General features: G+C 46.1%; 1 protein-coding gene across 2 annotated transcripts; it reads left to right on the plus strand.

Annotated features, from left to right (window-relative positions):
- The first annotated feature begins 1,898 nt into the window (after window positions 1-1,898).
- Window positions 1,899-18,327, plus strand: FAM174B (family with sequence similarity 174 member B). Of its 2 annotated transcripts, none has more exons than XM_058847003.1 (3): window positions 1,899-2,245; window positions 9,242-9,373; window positions 14,516-18,327. In XM_058847003.1, the coding sequence occupies exons 1-3, from the start codon at window positions 1,971-1,973 to the stop codon at window positions 14,517-14,519; spliced, it is 411 nt and encodes a 136-aa protein (XP_058702986.1). In that variant the 5' UTR covers window positions 1,899-1,970; the 3' UTR covers window positions 14,520-18,327. The 2 variants fall into 2 exon arrangements, with proteins under 2 accessions (XP_058702986.1, XP_058702987.1); XM_058847004.1 differs by lacking the exons at window positions 9,242-9,373; window positions 14,516-18,327 and adding exons at window positions 2,522-2,643; window positions 2,785-4,043.
- The last annotated feature ends 4,089 nt before the right edge of the window (window positions 18,328-22,416 follow it).

A 22,416-nucleotide genomic window follows, 5' to 3' on the forward strand; every position in this document is an offset into this window, starting at 1 on the left:
CAGGCAGGGCCAGCAACAGGGTCAGTGTTTACAAATGATAACTCATATGAGCAGAGCTCACACCAATGTTTGGGAAATAGCCCGCACCACCAATCTGACCTCCAGCCTGGGTGGAATTTTTACTGATTTATTTATTTTTTTTCTGAACAGAAATAAACCAAGGCCTCCTGTTGGAAACTGGGAAACTGCACAAAAGTCAGCAATGAAATAAACCCAGAACAATGCCCAATTCAGATGGTTTAGGGGGCCTTCTGCACAGTGTCCATGTCAAAATTTCCTCATCCCAAAGAACTTCCTGCAAAACACACAGAATGCTTTTATTACTGAGTGGATGGCATTTGCAATCCAATTGACCAGGGAGGCCAATGAACCAGGCATTATTTCACTGCCACCTCTCCAGAGGGACACTGCCTGCTGGAATACACCTCTGTCATCTCCTGCACAGCTTAGTCACACATATAATATAGATCACACCCTGCCATGCCAGCCGTGAAGTACGGAGTTTAATAGGACAGAAATCAGCCCTTTCATCTTTCCCCTTTGTTTCACATCATTTCTGTGCCAATGTGACCCTCTCCCCACATACAATTATTTAGCATCAATGAAACTCTTGCTACTACTGAACACTGAAAGCAAAATAAATAGTGTTTGGCAGTATCGTGGCACAGGCACTTTGCTCCCTCATTTATTCCTCACCTCCAACACTGTGTGCAGTTTTGGGTGCTACAATTTAAGAAGGATACAAAGCTATTTGAGAGTGTTCAAAGGAGGGCTATGAAGATGGTGGAGGATCTAGAGAAGGGTAGTTGGTCACTGCAACAGGGCAGTGGTCACAGCACCGAGCTTGACAGAGTTCAAGCAGCATTTGGACAATGCTCTCAGACACAGGGTGGGATTTTGGGGGCTGTCCTCTGCAGGGCCAGGAGTCAGATGATCCCTGTGACTCCCTTCCAGCCCAGGGTGTTCTATGATTCCTATAATTCTATGATTTATGCTCCCTGTCTGGCTTGGCTGGTGGAACCACTCAAATGCTCAGTGCCCCAGGATGGTCTGCAGAACCATGGCTGTGATTTTCTCGCATCTTACTTCTTTAAAGATGTGAAAGACCTGTAAATATAATACCCTGGAACCAGAGCCCTGGTGATAAGTGTAAAGGCAAAAAGACATAAAATTGATGTAGAAATTGTTGATGTAGGAGGTGGGCCACTCTGACCCAGCAGCTCGGGATTTCTGTGCCCTGTTTTGATGGCAGTGTGAACTCTGTGATTGTTTAGCAGCTGGGCCGATGTTGGGTGTTGTAATTAAAAGTGGCCACAGAGTTACAGAAACAGAGAATTTTGTGGAAGGGACGCACTATGATCATGGAAGTCCAACTCCTGGCTCTGCACAGGAGACTCCATCCGTCCCACCTGTGCCTGAGACTGCTGTCCAAATACATCCTGAGCTCTGTCAGGCTCGGTGCTGTGACCGCTTCTCTGGGCAGCCTCACCACCCTCTGGGTGAAGAACCTTTTCCCAATTTCCATACTAAGCCTCCCCTGACCCAGCTCCAGCGGCTCCCTCGGGTGACACAGAGCAGAGATCGGAGCTGCCCCTCCCCAGGAAGGTGCAGCCGCGGTGAGCTCTGCCTCACTCTCCTCCAGGCTGAAAAACCGAGTGCCTCAGCCGTTCCTCCTATGGCCCTTCCAGACCCTTCGCAGCCCCCTTGGATCCTCTAACAAGAGTTGTTCGTGCTGAGCGAGGGAGCCGGCCCGGGCAGCAGCGGGTCCCGAGGCACTGGGGAGGCCGCGGGCAGCTCCGGGCGAGGAGGCCCCGGCCCCTGCCCCGGTCCCGGCCGTGCCCGGCCGCGGGGCCCCGGCGGCGGGAGGCGGTGCCTCTCTCTCGGGGGGCGGGGGCCGGGCCGGGCCGGCCGGCGCTGCCTTCCGGGGCTCGGCGCGGCGCGGCTGGAGCCGGGGCACCGCAGCGGGCAGGATGCGCCCCGCCGCCGCCCCGCTGCCGCTGCTCGCGGCCTCGCTGCTGCTGCCGCTGCTGCTGCCCGCCGCGCCCGCCGCCCGCGGCAGCCTGGAGCCGCCGGCGGGCAACGGCAGCCGCCCGCCCGCCGCGCCGGGCCCCGGCAACCACAGCGGGGCCCGGCTCAGCCCCGTGCCCGCGATGCTCCGCGACCTCTCCGCGCTCAAAGCCGCCGTCATCGGGGCCTGCGCGCTCACGGCCGCGCTCATCGGCTGCCTCCTGCTCCGCGTCTTCAGGTGGGGACCGCCCGCGTCAGCCCGGACCCGGTGGGGCACGGGGGACACCCGCCATCGGGGGCTCCGGCCGAAGGGCCGGAACGGGGGAAAGCATCTCCTGGTTTATTATTTATATATATAAGCCGTATCTTTCATATAATGATATATTATATAACCTGCTAATGATGTGCTGGAAGCCCGGCCTCAAGCGCGGCGTGTGTGGCTGGCCCAGCGGCCCCTGGGGAGCCGTGCGGGGCTGCCGGCCTGGCAAGCCCGCGCCTTCCTCCTTTCTCGCAGGAACTCGGGGCAGGAGCTGAGCTCCAAGTGGGATTTTCCAGCCTGGGTACACTCGCTGCGTGGGGCCACGGTGGGCGCTGGAGTGTGGAACGCGTGAGACTCCCTTGGAACACCTGGAATAGGTGGGGTTGGTGGCGGCGGGGGGCGCTGGGATGGGTGCCCAGGGAGCCGTGGGCTGCCTGGACATGGAGATGCTCCAAGCCCAGCCGGAGATCCGGCCCAGATGGCGAAGTGTCACAGCTCGGTGTCCGAATGCTGGGCAGGGACAGCCGGAAAGAGACGGGAACAGCTGGCGCTCGGCGGCGGGAGGAGGCGAAGCCGTGGCTCAGGTGACAGAAGCGGCTGAACAAGTGGAGTTGGCAAATTCTTCCTTGTTCTGTGTTCGGGTAGCTCCTTTGTGCATGGCTGAATGCTCTGCTTCTCCTACTTTAAACTAATTCCATGTGGGAAGGGCAGCGTTCACGATGGTAGTATTCCAAAGTGTGGTCTATAAACCGAAATGATCAGGCCTGACGCTTTCTGAAGAAATTGACATTTAACTGTATTCTACTTAAGTGTGTGCAGCAGCTGGCAAAGGCAATGCAAATAAATGTGCTCATAAAGTGATACGGTTTGGGAGAGCCCAATAAAGTGTTGAAGAGTTTTGGGTTTTTTTTTTAATCAATATGTCTGCTTTGCAGCTGTACAGAGTTGTCACAGACAAACAGAAGAACTGGTAGAGGTTATATGAGCTAGAATTAGGACGTCTATAACTAAGGCTTTTCATTCTGCACTAAGTTTCTACTCCTAGCTCTGTGTGATCTTGGAGAGTTTATTTTCTTTGCCAGTTTCTTCTGAGCATAAAGCATAGAATAGCATTAAAGTATGATACCTTGTGTCAAGGAGACCTGGCTGAATATTGGTAGCCAAAGAAGTCAAACTGATAACCTTTAAAGGCCTTCCCTATACCATTATCAGCAAAAACAGGTCCAAGTTAAAGTCACCTTGGGAAAGATGGATTTATTCTTCCATGTCAAAGTCGTCATTATACAGCTGATCAGAGTTAATGCAGCATTAAGGATGCGTTAAAATAAACACCCTCTGAGATGTCTTGTATATCTTTGGTAGAACCTGCTGGAGAATGGGAAAATTAAGCTGTTGGCTTCTGAGTATGTTTCTTTATCTGACAGAGCACTTATTTGTAAACAGTTATCCCAGCTGCAAACGAGACAAGAATACCAACAGGTATGTTTGTACAGCGTCACACTTGTAGCTGACAACACAGATCAGTGGAGATTCTGTTGCAGAAGAGATAAGGGATTTACCCTCAATAAATGTAAAGCTTTTCTCCATCAGAATACAAGCTTTGTTCACACTTAGTCAAAAACATTGTGATTATTTTTCTGAAGAGTCATGGATTCCTATTAAAGAGATTTTGCTGAAATCCAATCCTTGATTAAACTTTCACTGTGAAATTGTTCTGTGTTGCTGGAAGTAAATTATCCTTCTATATGGATTGTAGAGATGAAATAAACCAGTGATTGTCCAGATACTCGTCACAGGTGTCAGATTAATATTTTATACATTTTATTTTTATATACGTCTCATTTTTACATGTTTTTCTGTTGATATTATTTTCCTTTTTTGAGTAGGAATAGATATATTTCTCTAGCTTTCAGCTCAGTTCTTAAGGCAACACTCAGAGATTCCTCTTAATTCCTTTTTGGAAATGTTATGCTCTGAATTCAACTGATGGTCGTGTGGTGCAGAATGTGGTGTCACACCAAAGTGGTCTGAATTCCCTTTCCCTCTATGGCTGCGGGGGTTTATGAAGGTCAGCCAAGACTTGGCTATTTGTCTGCATGTGGCAAGGTCTATTTTGCTGTAGTATTTATTTATTTATTCTATTTTGCAAGCTCAGTCCTGGGTTTGCTTTCTTTCCTACACCAGTGGGCTCTGCGTACTCCCAACCCAAAACCGTTTCCACAGCAAACCAAATTCCGTGTTATTCTCAAATAGTTGGGTAGTTTGCATTACCAAGAAACACAGTGTCTTGCAACAGATTGTGTGTGGCTAAACTCACTCTTTGATCAGTATTTTGGATTTTGCCTTTTTACCTCTGTGTTCTGCCCCGTTTCTCTCCCCCGTTGCAGCTCGGTTCATTCCATTGCAATGCAATTCTTGGGATCAGCTCACAGGAAACATAATTTTTCAGATGTGCCCAACTGTGCTGGTAGACCGTGTGCCTTCTAGGGAAACCTGATCAGTTACTTTTGCTCCAGTGGGCCAGCTGAGAGCAACCCAAAGCTTTAGTTGCAGTAAACTCTGCTCTATAAGTGTTCACATCATTTCTTGACCTGCCCTGGAACAAACAGAATGCAGGATGGAAAAGCTGTTGTACATCCAGATTTTTAGAGAAAAGCTATTTGCTTATTTTGCATCTCATTGCTTTATTATTTTCCTTCTTGTTCACTTTTGATTTCTTCCTCAAGTACCACTTTAAGCTTAGTTTTCCAGTAATAGCAAAAGTGGTATAAATGAGATTGAGGAGAGAGTTTCAAGCATATGATCATAAGAGAAAAGACTCGTTGTTCTATGAGCTGGACAGTTGCTCCAGGCCATCCAAGGCTTAACCCCAGAGAGTTTTACTGATTTAAAATTAATTGCATTATAACCAGTTACGGTACTCCAGCAAAGACAAGGCTTCTGCCAGCAACAGGAAAGAAAAACTTAGATTAAATTATGTTAAATAGAGAATTAAAAAAAAATCAACCAAACATCCAACCCCAAAACGTATATCTGTGACCTATATTGAAAGCCCTGGGCAGGCAGCAGCATTGATCATGGAATCATAGAATCACAGTTAGGGCTGGAAGGGACCCCAATGATCATTTCAACCCCTCTGTGTAGGCAGGGACACTTTCCACTAGACCAGGTTGCTCCAAGCCCCACCCAACCTGGACTTGAACACTTCCAGAAATGGGGCAGCCAAAGATTTTCTTGGCAGCCTGTGCCAGGGCCTCACCACCACCCTCACAGTAAAGAATTTCTTCCTGATATCTAATTTAAACCTGCTGTCTTTTAGTTGGAAACTGCTCCTCCTTGTCCTGTCACTACGTCCCCATCTCCAGAAAACACAAGGGTTTGGCTTAGTGCTTCAACTTTGTTGTATACAGCACCATCCAGAGAGCAGAGATACCCAGAGAGATCAACATAAATGTTGCTGATCTAAGTCATCAGCTGGTGGGAAGCCTGGAGTTTCCTGAGGTTTATAGTTCCATAATTTTTTTTTTTAAATTTTTAACTGCTAGGGAGTCCATTAACAGGAAATAAACCGGTCCTAATTCCATTCCGGATATAACATCGCTGCAGTTCTAGGAGGGACTGGCTTAATCACATTTCCAGTAAGCACTCTACTTAGAAGGGATAAGGGTTTTTTTGAGTGAGGGTTTGTTGTTTTTTTTTCTTTCCAGGGGATGGTCCCCTTGCTCTTCATCTCTTAGCAGGAGGTAAGAAATGCGGAGACCTCTCTCTCTGGGTCAGGAAAAGAATAATCTGTGAATGTCAGGGTTGTGGACTAAAATAGATTAGAGGCGTAAATAATACAATGAACTAGTGAGTTGATTCGAGCACTTACCCCACCACATGATGCCTCAGAAAGGAGGATGAAGTGCTGCATATGACTGGTGCTTGATCAAAATAGCCCCCGGTCAAAGTACAGACACAAAGTCAGCGTTCTGCTCTCTGTGTATTGTCCTTCCCTGTGGTCTGGAGAGGGATGTGCATCTGATTTCGGGTGGACCAGGCAGACCCTGGTGTGGTGTGTGGTGCCTCACCATTGGGTCTGTAGGACAAGGTTAATGTCCCTGCCCCCATTTAACCTGGGTTTTCTTTCCTCATAATTCTGGGCAAGACCTGTAGCATTCCTTCCTAATTACAGGGGCTGGCTGAATCAGCAGAAGCAACAGGATTTTTTAAAGTGGACGATGGTTTTCTGTGCTAAACTACCCAGAACCACTTCTACCCTGGCTAAACCACTTGGGGGGGTGCACTGTCATTGTGCAAGGGCCAAAATGACCACAGCTTCCAGCATGCTTCTTGTTTGCTTTTAAAAAACCCCACAAAATGAATGTGGCTGGAAAGGAGAGACTCTGTTTGCCCATGAGGTCTAATGTGTCCTGATCCTGTCCAGGAGGTCTCCAAAGTTCACGGAACATTTGTATTCTGTAGTTCCTGCCCCGTGCTGCTCCGCTGATTCTGCTGCCTGGTCTCACCTGCTGAATAAAGTGCTTTTCCTTTTTGTGCTGTCATTGCTGATGGTTACAGGGATCCCACTGAGGTTCAGGAGTTTTAACGTGAAACAATTTCCTGACATGCAGCTTTATTCAGTGTGCATGTAGGGAGACTTCCAAGGCTTTCCTGCAAAGTTAGCTTTGGTAATTCTTCTGGTATTTATGAAGCCTGGGGAAGTTGTGCAAATGAGCAAATGAGAAAACGGACTGCTGGAAAGCAGATTAATGACAAATTAGCTAGATAATCTGGGGTGGAATGGATTGAGAAAGGGGTGGCAGGGAAGGACCTTTTTGCCTTATCAATGGCGAACAACTGGTTGTAGCAGCTTAGCCAAAAACCAGCAGCAAAATGAGCTTCCTCCCTATCTTAGATGAGCACCATCATTAAGTGAGGTTGTGGGGATTAATAGGTCACTGTACAGTGAGTTCTGCTGCAGGTTCTCTTGAAAGTGTAGCCCAAATAGACTAATTAATGGCTGGAGGCAAAAGGATTCTAGTTTCTCATTTCTAAAAATACCTGTTCTGCAGTAATTTCTTCAACCACTCCATTAACAGTTTTAAGATGAACTCTGTGGAATAAGTTACATTTTCTAATGGAGGGAATGAAGGAGGAGGGGGTCTCAGTAAAGTGGGCCTGATACTTGGGTAGGATCTTAAATGAAACCCATGGAAATCCCCTGTAGCCTGGATGTGAGTGCAGAGTGGTAAGGCTGGACTTGCTTAGTTCTGACAGGTTAGTCTTGGTCTGTATTTAAGCTTCCCAGGATGAGTAAATATTTCTTGTAAAAACAATGCTTTAGTTGCAAGAGGAGACCTCCCTTCATCACTTTGCTGCCAATTTTGAGCAGGGAAGCAGAGTAACAGAGAAGTGGTTTCAAAATGATTTTCAAGTGTTTGGGTTAAGAGTCCTACTGTACTGGCTATAAAATTGCTTGCTTCAACAACAGCAGTAAAAGAACAAACCACCCCGTGCTCTGCGTGACACAGCAGCACAGATAGCTCTAAAGATTAGACCAGGAGGTGACTTCTTCCTCACTCCTGAAGCAACCTCAGCCTTCAGAACAGGGAGGAAATGCAAACTGCTTCATCCCAAGGGCTGGGACCTGTTTGTTCAGCCTTGGACTGCTGCCCAAAAGCAGTGCTTGGCAGAGGTACTGAGATTTCCATGTCAGAGCTGGTCACTGATTTAAATTTCTTTAAGCTTGGAAGGTACCACTGTGGTGGAGATGCACACTCAGGGCTGGAGTCCCAGTGTCACTGCAGTGCTCACACCCCAGTTCCTGTTGCTGTTTAAAGACTTCTTGAGGCAAAAGCTGTGCTTCTGAATCTGGCATACCTCGCATGACATGCCAGGGGAAGGCTTCTTGAGAGTGAAAGAGCACTTGAGGCATGCTGACTGCTCAGAACACTAGCTGTGATTACCAAAAATCTGCTGGGCCGCTTGCTGCTGCCTGCACCAACTCCCTTGTCATGCTTGGCAGGTAGCAGTTTTGTTTGCTAAAAGGTGTAGGGGAAAGTTCTGTATTTTGTTAACCAAAACAATCCACTTTTCTTCCCGAAGGCTGGCCGAGTACACATCAACATGTTCTTGAATGTATAATCACAAAAATGCATTCATGCATGAGCCGTTTGACCTTCCTAGTATGCATGAAAACAATAGGTGAAATAAAAAAAAACAATGGAATTCAAGCTAGAGGCAGAGAATAAGTTGAAAGACCACACACCAAGTGTTTATTAATTTAATTGAAAGTAAGTGTTAGAAAACAGATCTCTCAAAACCATGGGATGTGCAGGTGTGTGAGCATCTCCATTTCCAAAGGAAAGTAAGGCTGGCATCTGTGGGAGGAATGGTGGAAGGTACAGTTAGCTTTGAACGATGGTTGATTATTTTTCATAGCACTTGCACAGATGGAGCCTAAAACTGCTTCAGATGAGACTCAAGGTTGTTGCTGTGGGAGTCCTGAGCTTGGCCTGACTGCAAGGAAAGCAAGCAGGCTGTTTGTACCCAGACAGCATCACCTCCTTGCTCCTAATCCTGCCTAGAACATTCCCATGGCTCAGCAGGGCTTAACCTGTGCTTTCTCATCTGAACATGTTCACTAAACCACTGGCTGCTTCAGCTGATTAAGCCCATGTCTCACTTATTGAGTGTGGCAGCAGGAGCACGTGGTAGCTGCGGCGTTCGTGTGCCTGCCCTGGGTGCCAGAGCATCTCTGGTTTGTCAGCAGTGGAAAGACTGACGTTGTTCTGGATTGCAGCTGATGAGAAACTGCTCCACACACAGGCACAAACAGTGGCCTTGGAAAGGCAGCAGGAAGGGACAGAGGCTGGTTCTGCAGTGTTCCTCTTAGGGGGGTCAGAATCCAACAGAGTCAGAGCTGGTGGGAGCAGCTTCAGCCTCTCCAAGGAATACTCCATAAAGGCAATCTTTCCCACCTCTGTATTTCAGGTCTGGCAAGAGGATTAAGAAGACCAGGAAGTACGACATAATCACCACCCCAGCCGAGCGGGTAGAAATGGCTCCTCTGAATGAAGAAGACGACGAGGACGAAGACTCAACAGTTTTTGATGTGAAATACAGGTACTGCTGCCATCCATCTGGTTAGACTTGCTCACTGAGCTCTTGCTAGTGAAGACAGCTCCTTTATTTCTCTACTGGGCTAACTTGGCAGGGATGAGGCAGTCACCGTCTCTCTCTTTGCCCAAGCATTATCCCTTTCCTTTGCGCTCCTCAGCCTGTTCCCAGCACACACGGCTCTGCCCTTCCCTGCTCCTGCAATAACCCTGGCACTACCCCGGGCTGTCTGCACTCCTCTTTCCCCTGCAGAGCAGCACAACGGGATACACGTGTCCCAGATAGCTGACAGGGTTTGACAGACTGAACTTCCCCTCTCGGGTAGCTGCTGGCAGTCGTTCCTGTGTGCTCACACTGGATGAAGGGCTGTGGATCAAGGGTCGTGGATCCAGGGCTGCTTTCCCAGGCACTGCTGTTGCTGTGAGCCTGGGAGGGAAATCAGAATGAATCTCCACAAGATTTGTACTGGAGTTCTCCTGTGCTGGTCTGTGACACGGAGAGGACTGTGGGTCCTCACTGATGCTGTTAGCAGTTATCCCTTAGCAACAAACTTTCCTTAAATATGTTTGTCTTTTTGAGATGGAAGTGGTGTGACAACCCAAAACTTCTGCTGCCTATTCTGGGCCTGAAGATTTATGGCAACAACTCAGCGCATAAAGATGCTGCTTGTTGATTTATGGCATCAGAGTATCTGCAATCTCTTATTTTTATTTGCATCAAGCCATGTACACTATTCAAGTTGTGTTCTAATCCAAATAAGGCCTGCTCTAAAATCTGTCCTACTTTGGCTGAAATAAACTTTCCTAATTATAAAAATGCAGATCTTGACATCTTCTAACTGGAGATTTTACAAACTTTACTGACACTGCCCATCTCATAAATTTGGAAAAGGGGGAACACCACATCTGCTCCGAGCACGTGTGCCAACATCTGAACCACACACACCCATATGCTCCCCTGGTTGTTTCCCAAATCATTGCATTGGCTCTCTGTTAAAATCAGGAAATAGTTGGGAGCCATGAAACAATGAAGGGTGTGAGTCAAGCCTTTATGTGTAGACAATTAATTTTTGGTTTAGAAGATTCCTATCAGTCCTTACCTGACTTTTGCCATTCCCTGTAGCTGCCCTGTGTTTGCTCTAATAATTTCAGCTTGTGCAGGTTGTGATTGAGCTTTGTTAAACCCAGAGTGCAGAGGTCTGAGTTGACATGGCTGTTTAAACAGCCACCATGTCCCACCCTTTTCCTTTTAACTCCATACTTTCTCTGTGAACTTTTGGAAATGGGATCTGAGGGGTTTTTTCCCCAAAGAGTGAGAACAGAAGAATCTCAGTCATGGCAGTGCTTCAGGACAAGATGTCTAATAGTGAAATAGTGGATGAACAAAGAGAGCTTGCTGGAGAGCATTTGTCTCTTGAGAGCTGTGTTCATGTTATCTGAGTTGCTTCCCTGGAGCAGGAACTCTGCTGCTATCACTGAAGGTACTGGCTCATCCTGGGTTGCTGTTCTTGGCCAACCAGTCCTCTTTTCAGCTGTGGGAATTCCTCCTTTCTGCCACAGTGCAACAGCTATTAAATTGCACATTTTCTGCAGTCCTTGCTTTTTCAGGCATACTTCTGTTTAGCTCAAACAGAGTTACTCAGTTTGGAGGGGAAGATCATCTTACAGACAGCCCCTTAGCAGTGGTGGTTTTGGGAAAGCTTCTTTGAGGATACATTTGCTGTAAAAGGTGTCAGGCTCTCTGGTTCCTTTGTGCAGCTTGGAGAGTATATCTCAAACTGTTCACAAATCCTGTCTCCAGTAAAGAGACTCCTTTTCAAATTGGAGTTGCTGAGTTTGACCACTGACAACCCCATTAAACTAGTCAGGACATTTTTCTTAGGTGCTTGTGTTCAGATGGGAAGAGAGGGACAGAGCTGCAGAAAGGGCAGCTCAGACTTGCCCACAGGGAGTTAGGGAACAGACTTCTAACAGGTCTTCTCTTGGGGTATCTGCCCCAGTCCTCCCTTACCCCCCAAGCTGATATTCATGGTGTGGGAGGCTCTGAGCTGGTTTATTTGAGATGCCCTCCTATTGCTGAAAGATCCATGCTGGCTTTCATCTGTATTTGGGGGAGTAATTGAGATTCTGTGCTCTCTCCCCATGTAATGCAAACAGCTCTCTAATTAAAAGGCAGTTGGTGTGGAGCAGCAACAGGGGAGAAGCGACATTTACCTCTCCAATTGGTTCTCGTGCAGTTAATTTTCTTTCCTTTAATGCTTTGTCCTTGTGCGGATTTGTTTCCAGTCTTACATGAGGCATCAAAGAACAGCAGACAGTGTAAATTGGGCTGTTGGATGAAGGTCGTTGCTATTTTCTTCCATTTTTTTTCATGAGGCTTTAAGGTTTTAGGCTCCCAGTAGGTGCCTCCCTGGCTTCCCTTGGGCAGTGGAGCAACAAGAAATAACCACCTTCCTCCAGTAAGGCAGACTAATGAGACCACTTCAAAATCTTACCCAAACACAGTCCTTTCTGTGGATGCAAAAGCCGTCCACTGCTGCCTCTGTTGAATGTGTGCTGGATCAGATCTCCTTTTTGCAACCTCATTCCAGTAGCAGGGAAGCAGCTCTGTCAATGGCCTCTAATCCTGCAGGCACAATTTCTGTGTGAAAAGAGGCAGAAAGTATAAAACAAAGATTGTCACAGAGTAAAAGTGCCAGATCACCTGGACATTGACACCTCCTTAAAAAGCTTCATGGAAACCACTGTTTTAATATGTGTGGGTTTTTTGTGTATTTGCTCTTATATTGAGAGAGACATTTGGATAAAAAGTTCAGGAATTGTTCTGAAATTATTATAGAGCTACACAAAGAAAGTATATGGAGCAATGGAAAGAGTGTTGTTTCTTGATCACCAAATCTGTGCTGAAGGCCAAAGAGCATTCTTGTCCAGTTGATTTCTGGATCATATGAACTATATTGGTCATCATTTCCCAGATGTCAGATGTTTTTCCAAGTTTTATGATGGGATTTGCTGCACATCTTCAAAAATGAGTTAGTGGGAAGCTAAATCCCATCCTCCATATGTGCTTTTTCTCATCTCACAAATAGATTTTGATTTGAAGATTTCCCTCTCCTCTTTGCTCCTTTAGCACTTTCTTTCAGGAAGGCAAGGGGAATTTGCATGGGTTCTGTGATCTCTTGATGGAGCTAAGCCATTGATTCATCAGGCTTTTGGCACTCAGGGATACTTGAGTAGAGAGCAGTGGAGTAAAGTAGGTTACAGGCAAACATCCCCAGCAAACTGGTGTCCATCCCTCATCACAGAGCACTCTGCTTTTTTGTGTGTAATAAGAGAAAAGAGATTAAAACAGCTGCAAAAAGTACCAGTTTCTGAAAAGGTAAATAAAATTGTTAGCTTGTTAAGCTTATTAACTCTAGCGAAGCTCATTGGGGGATTTCTTGTCAGCTTCAATAGGAAACTGAAAACAAGTTCTGAATAAATTCCGTGGCGCCTTGCACATGAAAGGCTTTGAAAGCACTTCAGTAATCTGGGATATCAGCAGTGACTCCTCTCCCTGCTGACTTGCAGCTGTTGGAGGCAGCAAGTTCTGCTCTTGCTTCGTTTGCTGAGCCCAGCTGGGGGAATTTCACAACTGTCCAGGGCGATATGTGCCATGTGCCAGCGCAGAGCTGGGGAAAGAAATTGGAATTTAAATGCTAGTCCTGATGTCAGGCTCCTAAATAAATACTGATAAAAAGTTTTTCTTGGGGCAGATTGAAGCCTCTGTCCTTCCTGTCGGCTGAGTAAAATTCCTCAGTTTGTTTTCCCTATGGATTGTCATTTATCCTCTAACAGCAGCAGCAGCACCAGCAGAACGCAGAAGTGGTTTAGGAATGCATCTTCCAAAGTGCTCTTGAAAGGAGAAAGATTTATGTGTAAGGAGCAGTGGTAGGCTAAGGGAACAGGACAGGAATATTTATTCAACCATTGTGGGTCTAAAGGGCTTTTGAGAGCTTGCAGGATGTTTTAAAGGAAACATGTAAGGGCTGGATTCTGGATTCATCCCTTTTTCAGGCACTGATAGCATGGAACTGTAGAGAAACATCTTCAACACAGTTGCAGGGCTCAGCCTTTGATGTACTCGAGTCTTGGGAGTCTCTGTAAAATAAGGGTTATGCTATTGGTGCCTTCTCTAGGACTACATCCTTTCCAGATCCTGACTGCATGCAGCTCTGAATGGAGCATGGAATTGTTCTGTTGTTACTGCGAGGTGTTCACTCTCAAGGGACCATCTCTAACGGATTTTTTTTTTTGCAGTGAAAGCTGCAGGCAATTCTGGATGATGCCAGGTGAATTGTACTGGGGTTTATAGCAACTTATTTTTTTTCCCCAGCAGGCAGCAGTGACAAGTTGTGTGTAAATGGAGGGGTATCATTTATCCTCATCTGAAGGGGGTGCAAATCACTAACACAGGCAGCAGCTCACTATAAATACAACAAATTGCTGAAGCTTTGGTGCTGCTGTTAAGGATTTCCCATAGGCCCACAGCAGGGGAGAAAAAGAGATGGTCAAAAAGCAATTTTTACTGGGTTTTGAAGGCCAGTTCTTTCCTGATGCTACTGTGACAGTTGTTGCAGAGCACACCATGTTTTGCTGCTCTTGCAGTCCTATGGGAGTGCTCTCACCTTCCTGGAGTGTAACAAGCTCCTGTTAAGATTTTTTTTGAACCCTGAAGCAGTTAAGGCAGTAGGGCATCAGGAGGAGTGTCCATGGCAAGGAGAATGCTACATGTGTGTTGGTGGATAAGGGGTGCACTGGTGTGTAAAAGCTGTGAGGTGCAGGATGTGGTTTCATTTGTCTCCCTGTGCACATTCACTTCTCTGCTCTGCACAGTGACAGGATCTTCAAGCATCTGGCCTTTCTCTCATCTAACTCTGCTTTTGTCTTCCCTTGGTATCTCTCCTCCTGGCATGGCACTAACATCCCATCACTGTCACCAGACACACAAACTGCTGGAGGAGACTGCTGGTAATCCCAGTGAATGATGCTGCCTTTTCCTTTGTGGCCATTAGGATTGTTTTTTCCATTTTGCACGTGGGTTTTCATCTCTGCCTGTGAGTAATTTTAATTGCAAATCTCCAGCTGCTCTAATTCTTCTGCTTTCCAGGTAAAGCAGCTCCGTGGAGCATCGGTGCCCTGCAAGACGTCATTCTGCTGTCGAGGGACCTGCTGAACCCATAACTGTGAAAGGGGAGGCTTTCATCTCTGCAGCATTACAACCAAACCAAGCCTCACCTCCTCGAGGTGCTGTTTGTACAGCAGGCTGTGGATCTTCTGACTAGAACAGCACCATTTGGTTCCCTGGTGTCCCAGCTCCTGTGTTGGAATGACCAGAGTTCCTCTTTGCTCTCGCTTTAGGAGGGCTGCAGTGTCACCAAAGCATGACAAGGCACAGCTCCTTTTGTTCTACATACGTTTTTCAGAAGGAGGAAGACAAGGAAGATTAAACTAAGCTGCCCCAAGGACTTATTTTCTAAAATCCTAATTCCACACTTCTGTCACTGTTAAACTTTGGTCACTGTTGAACGGATCATGTGTTTAAAAAAAAACAAAATCCAGAAGTATTTTTGGGCCTTACAGAGGTGACTTAGGACTTAAGATGGTAAAAATATAAGCCATGCTGAAATGCCACGCTATGTTTGGTGTAGGGATTTGGGTAGGAAGGGGTTGGGAGGTTGACTCATGTAGGAAATTTTCTTGACTTGCTACTGATTTTTTTTTTTAAAACAAGAATTGCACTAAGTTTTCATGATGACACTCTCATTGTCCCAAGGAGCTCTGATCAGATCAACTTCAGTAAGTGAGACCACAGGGAAATAGGAAGAATCAGGCATACTCTAAACTACAATCTTGGACTAAAGAAGATATATTTTTGTAATTTTCTGCCCTTCCACTGGGAGTAAAACCAGTGTTTTGTACTGTCCTGTGCTGACTGTAACTTGTCTACAATTCATTACCTTTTTCTAAGCAAAGTAAGTCTTCATGTGGAATGATTTGATTGCAGAGAGAACATGTTTTATTTTTCATGGAAGCTTCATGTAAGTGATGTTATTCTCTGTCAAACTGGAAGTTTTCCCTTACTACCTGCTTGACAAAGCTCATTTAACTCAAGGATTCATTTTTAGCCATTGCTCCCTGCTGTACTTTGTGCTGCAGAGGTCAGAGCTGTGGGATGACACTGTGGGAATTAGATTGCTGCATCTGGAAAGGTCGGGTTTGGGAGACCACAGGCATCCAGGCATTCCAGGCCAGCGGTAGAAAGGGCAGACCTAACTGGGTTAGTTTCTTTATTTGTGGTTTTCCTTTAGAGTAACCACAGATGAAGTTCAGACTTTACTGTTTACTGCACTCCTTAACACCTTCTATTTTGGGTTTTTAAGCTGGCTGGAACCTTGCTTTTCTTGGGGAACACATCTTTCCCCATTGTTTTAGGATTGTCCCACTGTTTGCTTGACCCTTTCCCAGCCTTGCAGTTTGCAATCCCTCAAGGAGACTGCAGTTGCTGGCAAAGCACCAGCTTTGCAACAGGCTGCCACTTTTGGGATTTTTTTTTATTTTTTTAAAGCCCTATTGAGATTTGAGGCTTGTTGAGAAACCAAACTGTTTTGTCATGATACCATGACCTGTGCCAGTTCTGTGTGGTTCCCCTTGGCCCTTCAGTCAGTAAAAGGAGGTGAAGGGGAATTTTGTTTCCTTTCCAGCAGCCTTGTGCATTCATCCCAGCAGCTGCCATACCACAGCTTGCTTTCCCTAGCCGTGACTCAGCAAAGGCTTTGCAGACAGCCAACTCAGCCTGGATGGAAAAATCCCAAAGCAGACTGTTGTGTTAATATTAGTCATCAAGGCAATATAAAATGCTCTGTTATTTTCATTCATGGAATAGTTTGAGTCATTCTGTGCCACTGTTACCAAGCAATATTTGACATGTCAGCTGCGAGGTGAAGATGTGCTGGGCAGGTTGTTCTGGCTGGTAGGAGCCACAGGGAGCAGAGGGGAACAGTGCTGCAGGTTGAGGTGAGGTCTGGAGCTCTTTCCCCAGCTTGGTAAAACAGGTTTCAGGCTCTAGGCTGGATTCTCCAGAAGGAAATACTGAGTTTCTTCAGGGCTGCAAGACTTTGAAGGCTGGGAATTGAACTTCCTGAGCAGACCAAGCCCTTTTGAAGTCAGAGAAGTGGCAATGCTGAGTGGAGAGAGGGAGGTTGAAAGCTTTTGTTTGCATTTGTGGAAGGAGGGGACGGGATGAGGTGGCTGCCCTGTCTGTGCAGGCACCATGGCAACGTGCTCATGCCCACTCTCCTGCCACGCTCATTAAACTGAGCATCAGGCACTCTCAGAGTGGGGGACAGGGAATGAAACCATCTCTTTACACAAAAGAAAGGCAAGACCAAGTTACGTAGGAGAGAGATGAGAAGAAATGATGCATGAAGGGCACTTCTCCCTTCTGAGGGCAAGTCGGTTCCTAAATCAGGTTTTCCAGCAGCTTCAGGTCATTTGCTGAGTTAGGCTGGCAAAGGCCCTCTGCTCCCCTTGCTTGTAGCTTAAAAATAAAAGCCAAACCACTATTTTCACAACATGGCCAAATCTCAATGGTGGACAGGGACCAGATATTTAAGATGTTGAAGATGGAGGTGCTCAGTGGCAGCTGGGATTTCCTGGCTCCTTGGGGAAGTCCCAAACTGTGTGCCATAAGCTAAAAAGTGCTTATAGAGAAGCAGCAGCTGCTTAGTGGAAGTAAAAGGTCAACGTGACCAGTTGTTCACGGTCATGAAAATAATCCAAATGCTCTGTCTGATATTCAGTTGCTGTTGCAAATGTGAGGCAGTGTTTACCTCTACAAAACTTGCTGTATGTGATTTAAAATGTCTGGTTAAATATTCTATAGCTATATTTAGTTAAGATTTTAAGAGCACTTGACGTGACTCATCTAATAGTATATATATATGAATATTTTTTTAATTGTAGAAATCAGTTTAAAACATAGTTTTAATGATTTGAACTGTTTGGTTCAGGTAGTTCTAGGAGTTCATCAGAGAAGAAATAGCCATTAACCACTACATGAGTTTTTAACCTTAATGTTCTGTGTATCTCACACTGCAGATTTAATCTGATTGTGACTGTAACGTGTCTTAGTATCTGCTGCTATTTTGTGTTGCATAGTCAAACTTGCTTTGTTGAAGAGCATTTTAAAAGGCATATTTTTTTGTTACAGAAAATGAAAACAGAAATGTTATTACAGCTGTCTGCCTGTAGCTCACTTAGTGCTTACAGAATCCACCAACTCCTGGCTGAGGCAGAGTATGTGAGTCAGAGGCTTTTCCCTTTGTGCATGTGGAGGAAGAATCCTGCACAGAATTGCAGCTGCTTTACTCCAGCCACAGCCCTGTCACCAGAGATTACACTTGAGAAGCCAGAAATCAGTGTGCCATGCTTACCTGCAGAACTAAGTACGCAGATAGGCTTTGTGTTTGCATTTTTCCCCCCTTTTATTCCCTGGAAGCTGCAGAGATGACTGCAAACACTTGTTCAGCACACGATGTGATCCCCTAGTGTTTATCTTAAGGCCAAACTTACTTGTAGGAGTCTACAGGCACTAATGAAGCTTAGACATAGACACTAATTAACTAAAACACTTTGTTTATAACTGTTTCCTCTAATTCCATGTACATGGTATAATCTCTGCAGGGTGGTGGGCTGTGGTTTCTGTTAAAGATTTTTCCTTGTTAGATGAGTTTCTGTTGCTGCAGTTTGTGTGTGAGGAGTTATCAGGACCATGTGTTCAGTTTTGTGCAATTGCTTTGAAGTTTTTTTAAAAGAATTTGTCATCGTGACCAAAGCTTTTTTTAAGGAAAAATTGGTTGTGTTTGAATGGACTTCACCTGTTTCAGTAGAAACTGCCATCATTAAACATGTTGAAATCCCTGTAGTGTGTGTTATATTTAAAGCAGAAATGGGAAAGGGGTGTTGCTTTTTGGAATGAGGTGGATGTCAGAGCACTTGTGTGCTCCATTATTAGAGGGTTGCATGTCCCCTTGTCCTGTGACTCTGAATCAGAGCCTGACAAAGGGGAAAACTGGTTTTAGCAGCATGGTGGAGGAATATGTTTAATCACACAAGGTCCCCATCAACCATCAGGAAGATGGGCTTATTTCTGGGATCAAAAGGCAAAATCCTTTGCAATAGTGAAGGGATCTCAGTGCCTCTGACTGTAGGACTGTGTTTGGTACCTCAGAGCCCACAAACTGCAGCCCTGTTGTCCCAGACTGAGCACCCCTGGGCCAAGCCCTGTCCCCTCCCTGGGGTGGCCAGGTCACACCACAGCTGTTTAACACTTCCTTCCCCTCCAGACTTGCTTGTTGAAGTTGCCCATCTCTGAAGCAATTTTGCCTTGTGGCTTTCAGGGGATGGCAAGATGCTGAAGTGCTGGAAGTAAGGATCAGGGCAGTCTGAGGCTGCTTATTCCACACTTTCAGCAGTTCTCAGAGGACTATTTTCCTCCTGGATATGGAGAGCAGACACTCCTGGGCTCTGGAGCAGCTGCAGGACAGACTGGTCCAGCACCCTGTGTATGGGTTAGCTCTGCCTCTCTCCTCTGCCATGTGCCACATGATTTCTCTGCCTTGATGTCTTAATCTCTTCAGGAACAGTCTTAAGAGTAATTCACTGCTGCAGACAAGAGGCAGCTGCTGTCCCACCTCTGCCTTTTGAATTATGTCCTGCCAGCAAAGTGAAGCTCAATCTAATTCAAAATACCCAAGAAAATGCTGTCAGCCTTGAGCCAGCTGTTGAGCAGCTAAGCTGGTTTGTGTAGGAAGCTGTAAGACCCCTCAAGGTAAGCCCTAGCCTAATGCTGGATAAACGGGACAGGCTGCTCTTAGCACAGGCTGCAGGAGTGAGGATGTGACAGAACAAAAGGCAGAGGCTGCAATCACTGCTGTACTTACCTTTCTGATGGGGTCTCAAGTGGAAGATGAGCAAATGACCTGTGGAAATTATTACCTAAGTAAGAGCTGAAGAGCTGAGTTTGATGAAGGTGATTGCACCTGAGGCTGTGTGAGGAAAGGGCAAGGCTCAGCTCAGCCCTTTCTGAATTTTGACGTGGGGAAGCCCAAAGCTGCAACAAAGATTTTCTCAGGCAAGTCTTAATACATTTTTTTTTCCTAAATGCATCCCATTTAGGGGATGTTTCTGCAGTATCTAGAAGAGTTCTGCATGGGCCAGAATACAACAAAGCTTCCCCTCTCCCGTGGGTGGCTGTTACCACCCTCGTACAAGCTGCTGCTCTTATTAGTGAGTCTGTGTGCGGGAGTGAGGTTAAGTGAACAGAGCTAATTCACATTTATAACCCTGGAGAAGGCAGGGGGGGGTTTGTGTCTTCCTTGTGTCTCAGTGTAAATGATCTTTGGATGCCTTGATACTGATAACTGCAGAATTGTCAGTGACGTGTGGCAAATGCTATCAGAGACAGGAGCTGAGCACTGAGATGATTGGAATCATGCCTGACAACGAGCTCTATTAAGAATATGAAACAGGAACAGCTCTAATTGCTTAAGACTGAGTAGTCTGTAACTAGGCTGCACAGAAACATTGTGGATAGTTAATCTCCCTATCAGCTGGCAATTACCAATTTTGAAGAGGCCAGAAGCTCTTCTAGCTCTGGTTTCAAACAGACACCCACTCCAGGTTGGCTCACTTCTCCCGTGGCCGTTTGCTCACAGCGTGTTAGATGAGCCAAATGTATTTCAAAACAGTACTTCTAATTCATGGAAAACAACTCTTCAGCTCAAGAAAGCAGCATGGAAGGCGTGCCCAATGCTTTTAATGCTAAGAAGCAAAGCGTGTTAAAAATCCAGATGCTGGTTTTGATGGCTTAGGAGGCATAAAGCTGGTTTCTAGGCTTCTCTCTCCATGCTGGTATCTCCAGCCACCTCGTTCCTTCACTTCCCTCCACGGTGGGGGCCCAGCAGCACAGCTTCCTCCAGCTCCATGGGGAGAACCCACTTAGGCTGCATATGGACAAGGAAGGAGAATCCTAATTGCCAGCCTTCAAAGGCTGCCAGCCCTACCTTGAGAGCACACTCCTGGTTGTTGCCTATCTCTGCCCAATCCATGCTGCCCAGTGATGGAGGGAACCCACTGATCTGAGTGTGAAACAAGGACAAGGACTCAGATTCCCTGGCCAGGGTTTCAGCTCTGTCGTGTGCAGATGGGGAACTGTTGGTTTGAAGGATGAGGAGGGATAAGGATTAGATGACCTACTCCACCACCTCAGCCAGGGCGATTTATTTTAAGGCTTTTCTGTGAAGGGTAACACATCATCTGCTTAAAGCTCATCCTGACTCCTCTGAGCTTCTTGCAGTGGCTCTTTCTAGATAATTTAATTCAATGTATATGTTGTTATTCTGTCCTATCAACAGTCTAGCACCAGATACCTGCCCAGGACCTTTACCAATTCCAGAAGCCAGATGCGCCAGTTTAAACATCTTCTCTGACCTGTGCTGAGAAGCACAGAACATCCCTGGGGACTCTTCTGCCAAGTCTAAATGTCAGTGAAATAACTGTGGCACAATTCCCTCTTACATCCAGATTGGAAAGAGACTCTCTCTGGGCTGTAGGATCACAGAAGCCAACCTCCCCTCCAGATTCACTGGCCCTGCTCACAGTGAATCCTCAGCTGTGAGTTTCAGATGTGCATTTCTTGCCAGGGAACAAGTCTGTTAAAGGGGCCTGTGTTGATGTGGCTGGTCCTCACCATTTCTGCTGCCAGCCCAAAATAACTGCTGCACTGCTGCTGAGCAAAAATAAACTCTTTGTCATCAATTCCTTGAAGCATCACTTCCAAATCCTTTGCCTCCTCCAGCTGTTTCCCCTCCACAGATTTCCAGACTGTCTGTGCCTTGATACAAACATATTTATCTGAAGAGAAGCTCTTCTTTACAGATACATTTCTCTCCCTCTGCCCTCAATTCATGAAAGTTTAAGCTTAGGTCAAGAACATTTGACATTTCCCCACTTCATTTTTGCCTGGCTGTCAGCAGAGTTGTCTCAGTAGCGCCTTCTGGACAGTGTCTGAAATTACCTGGTTCTCTCCATCTCCTTGCATAAGGACTCGTACAGCACAGATCCCAGTGACACCAAGATGATTCTCAGGTAAACAGAAAAAAAATCCCCAGTCTGTTTATGAAAAGGAAACAGTCTCCTGTTTCCTTTACTGTGTATAACTTGTTTTGGGTCAGACCAGTTCCTCTTGCTGATGGTGCAGCAATGCTTTCAGAGCTCACCAGTGAATGCAGTGGTGCCTGCCCTTCTTCCCCTCCTGTCCCTTTTGCCATCCAGCTTCCCATGGTATTTCTGCCACCAAATTCCCAGGTTCCTGACTCCCACCTCCCACCGCTGTGCATTACCTGCGGTACAGGTTAACAACACCCTTGAGGATAAAACTGTGGCAAAGGAGAAATAAATCTCTTTATTTTGGACTAACAAGGCAAAACATTGCTGCAACAACCTACTGATGAGGATGGGTCTTGCTAGAAAGGCAGGGGTTATCCAGAGCAATGCTGAGATCCTCAGGAAATGCCGTTTCCCATGCCTGACTCAATGGGCAAACACACAGAACTGGGTGGTCTTCAAAGTCCCTTTCAATCCAAGCCACTCTCTGATTCCATGATTTAATGTTCCAATCTGAGCTCCTGTAGTTAAGAGGCAGGAATTTTTAGGTGCTCTTAGCACTCCTGAAGCTTTCTAAGCTTAAATAAAAGAGTGGTCCTGCTCAGGGCGCTCACAGACAGAGCAAGGCTCTTGCTGAAGAGATTCTATTTAATGAGCTGCTCAAATGAAGGACATACTCTGTCCCTCTGCTCGTACATAATATTTTTAAAATCATGTATTTGCAGTGCATTGTTCATTGCTGTTCAAGGAAACAAATGATTTGCTTTTAATATAATCACTATCAGAAATAAGTTATTCAGCGTTTACTGCTTGGAAGTTAAAAAGGGAATCTGAATTTCTTTT

The sequence above is a fragment of the Poecile atricapillus genome, chromosome 11 (genome assembly GCF_030490865.1).
Source record: "Poecile atricapillus isolate bPoeAtr1 chromosome 11, bPoeAtr1.hap1, whole genome shotgun sequence".
Classification (NCBI taxonomy): domain Eukaryota; kingdom Metazoa; phylum Chordata; class Aves; order Passeriformes; family Paridae; genus Poecile; species Poecile atricapillus.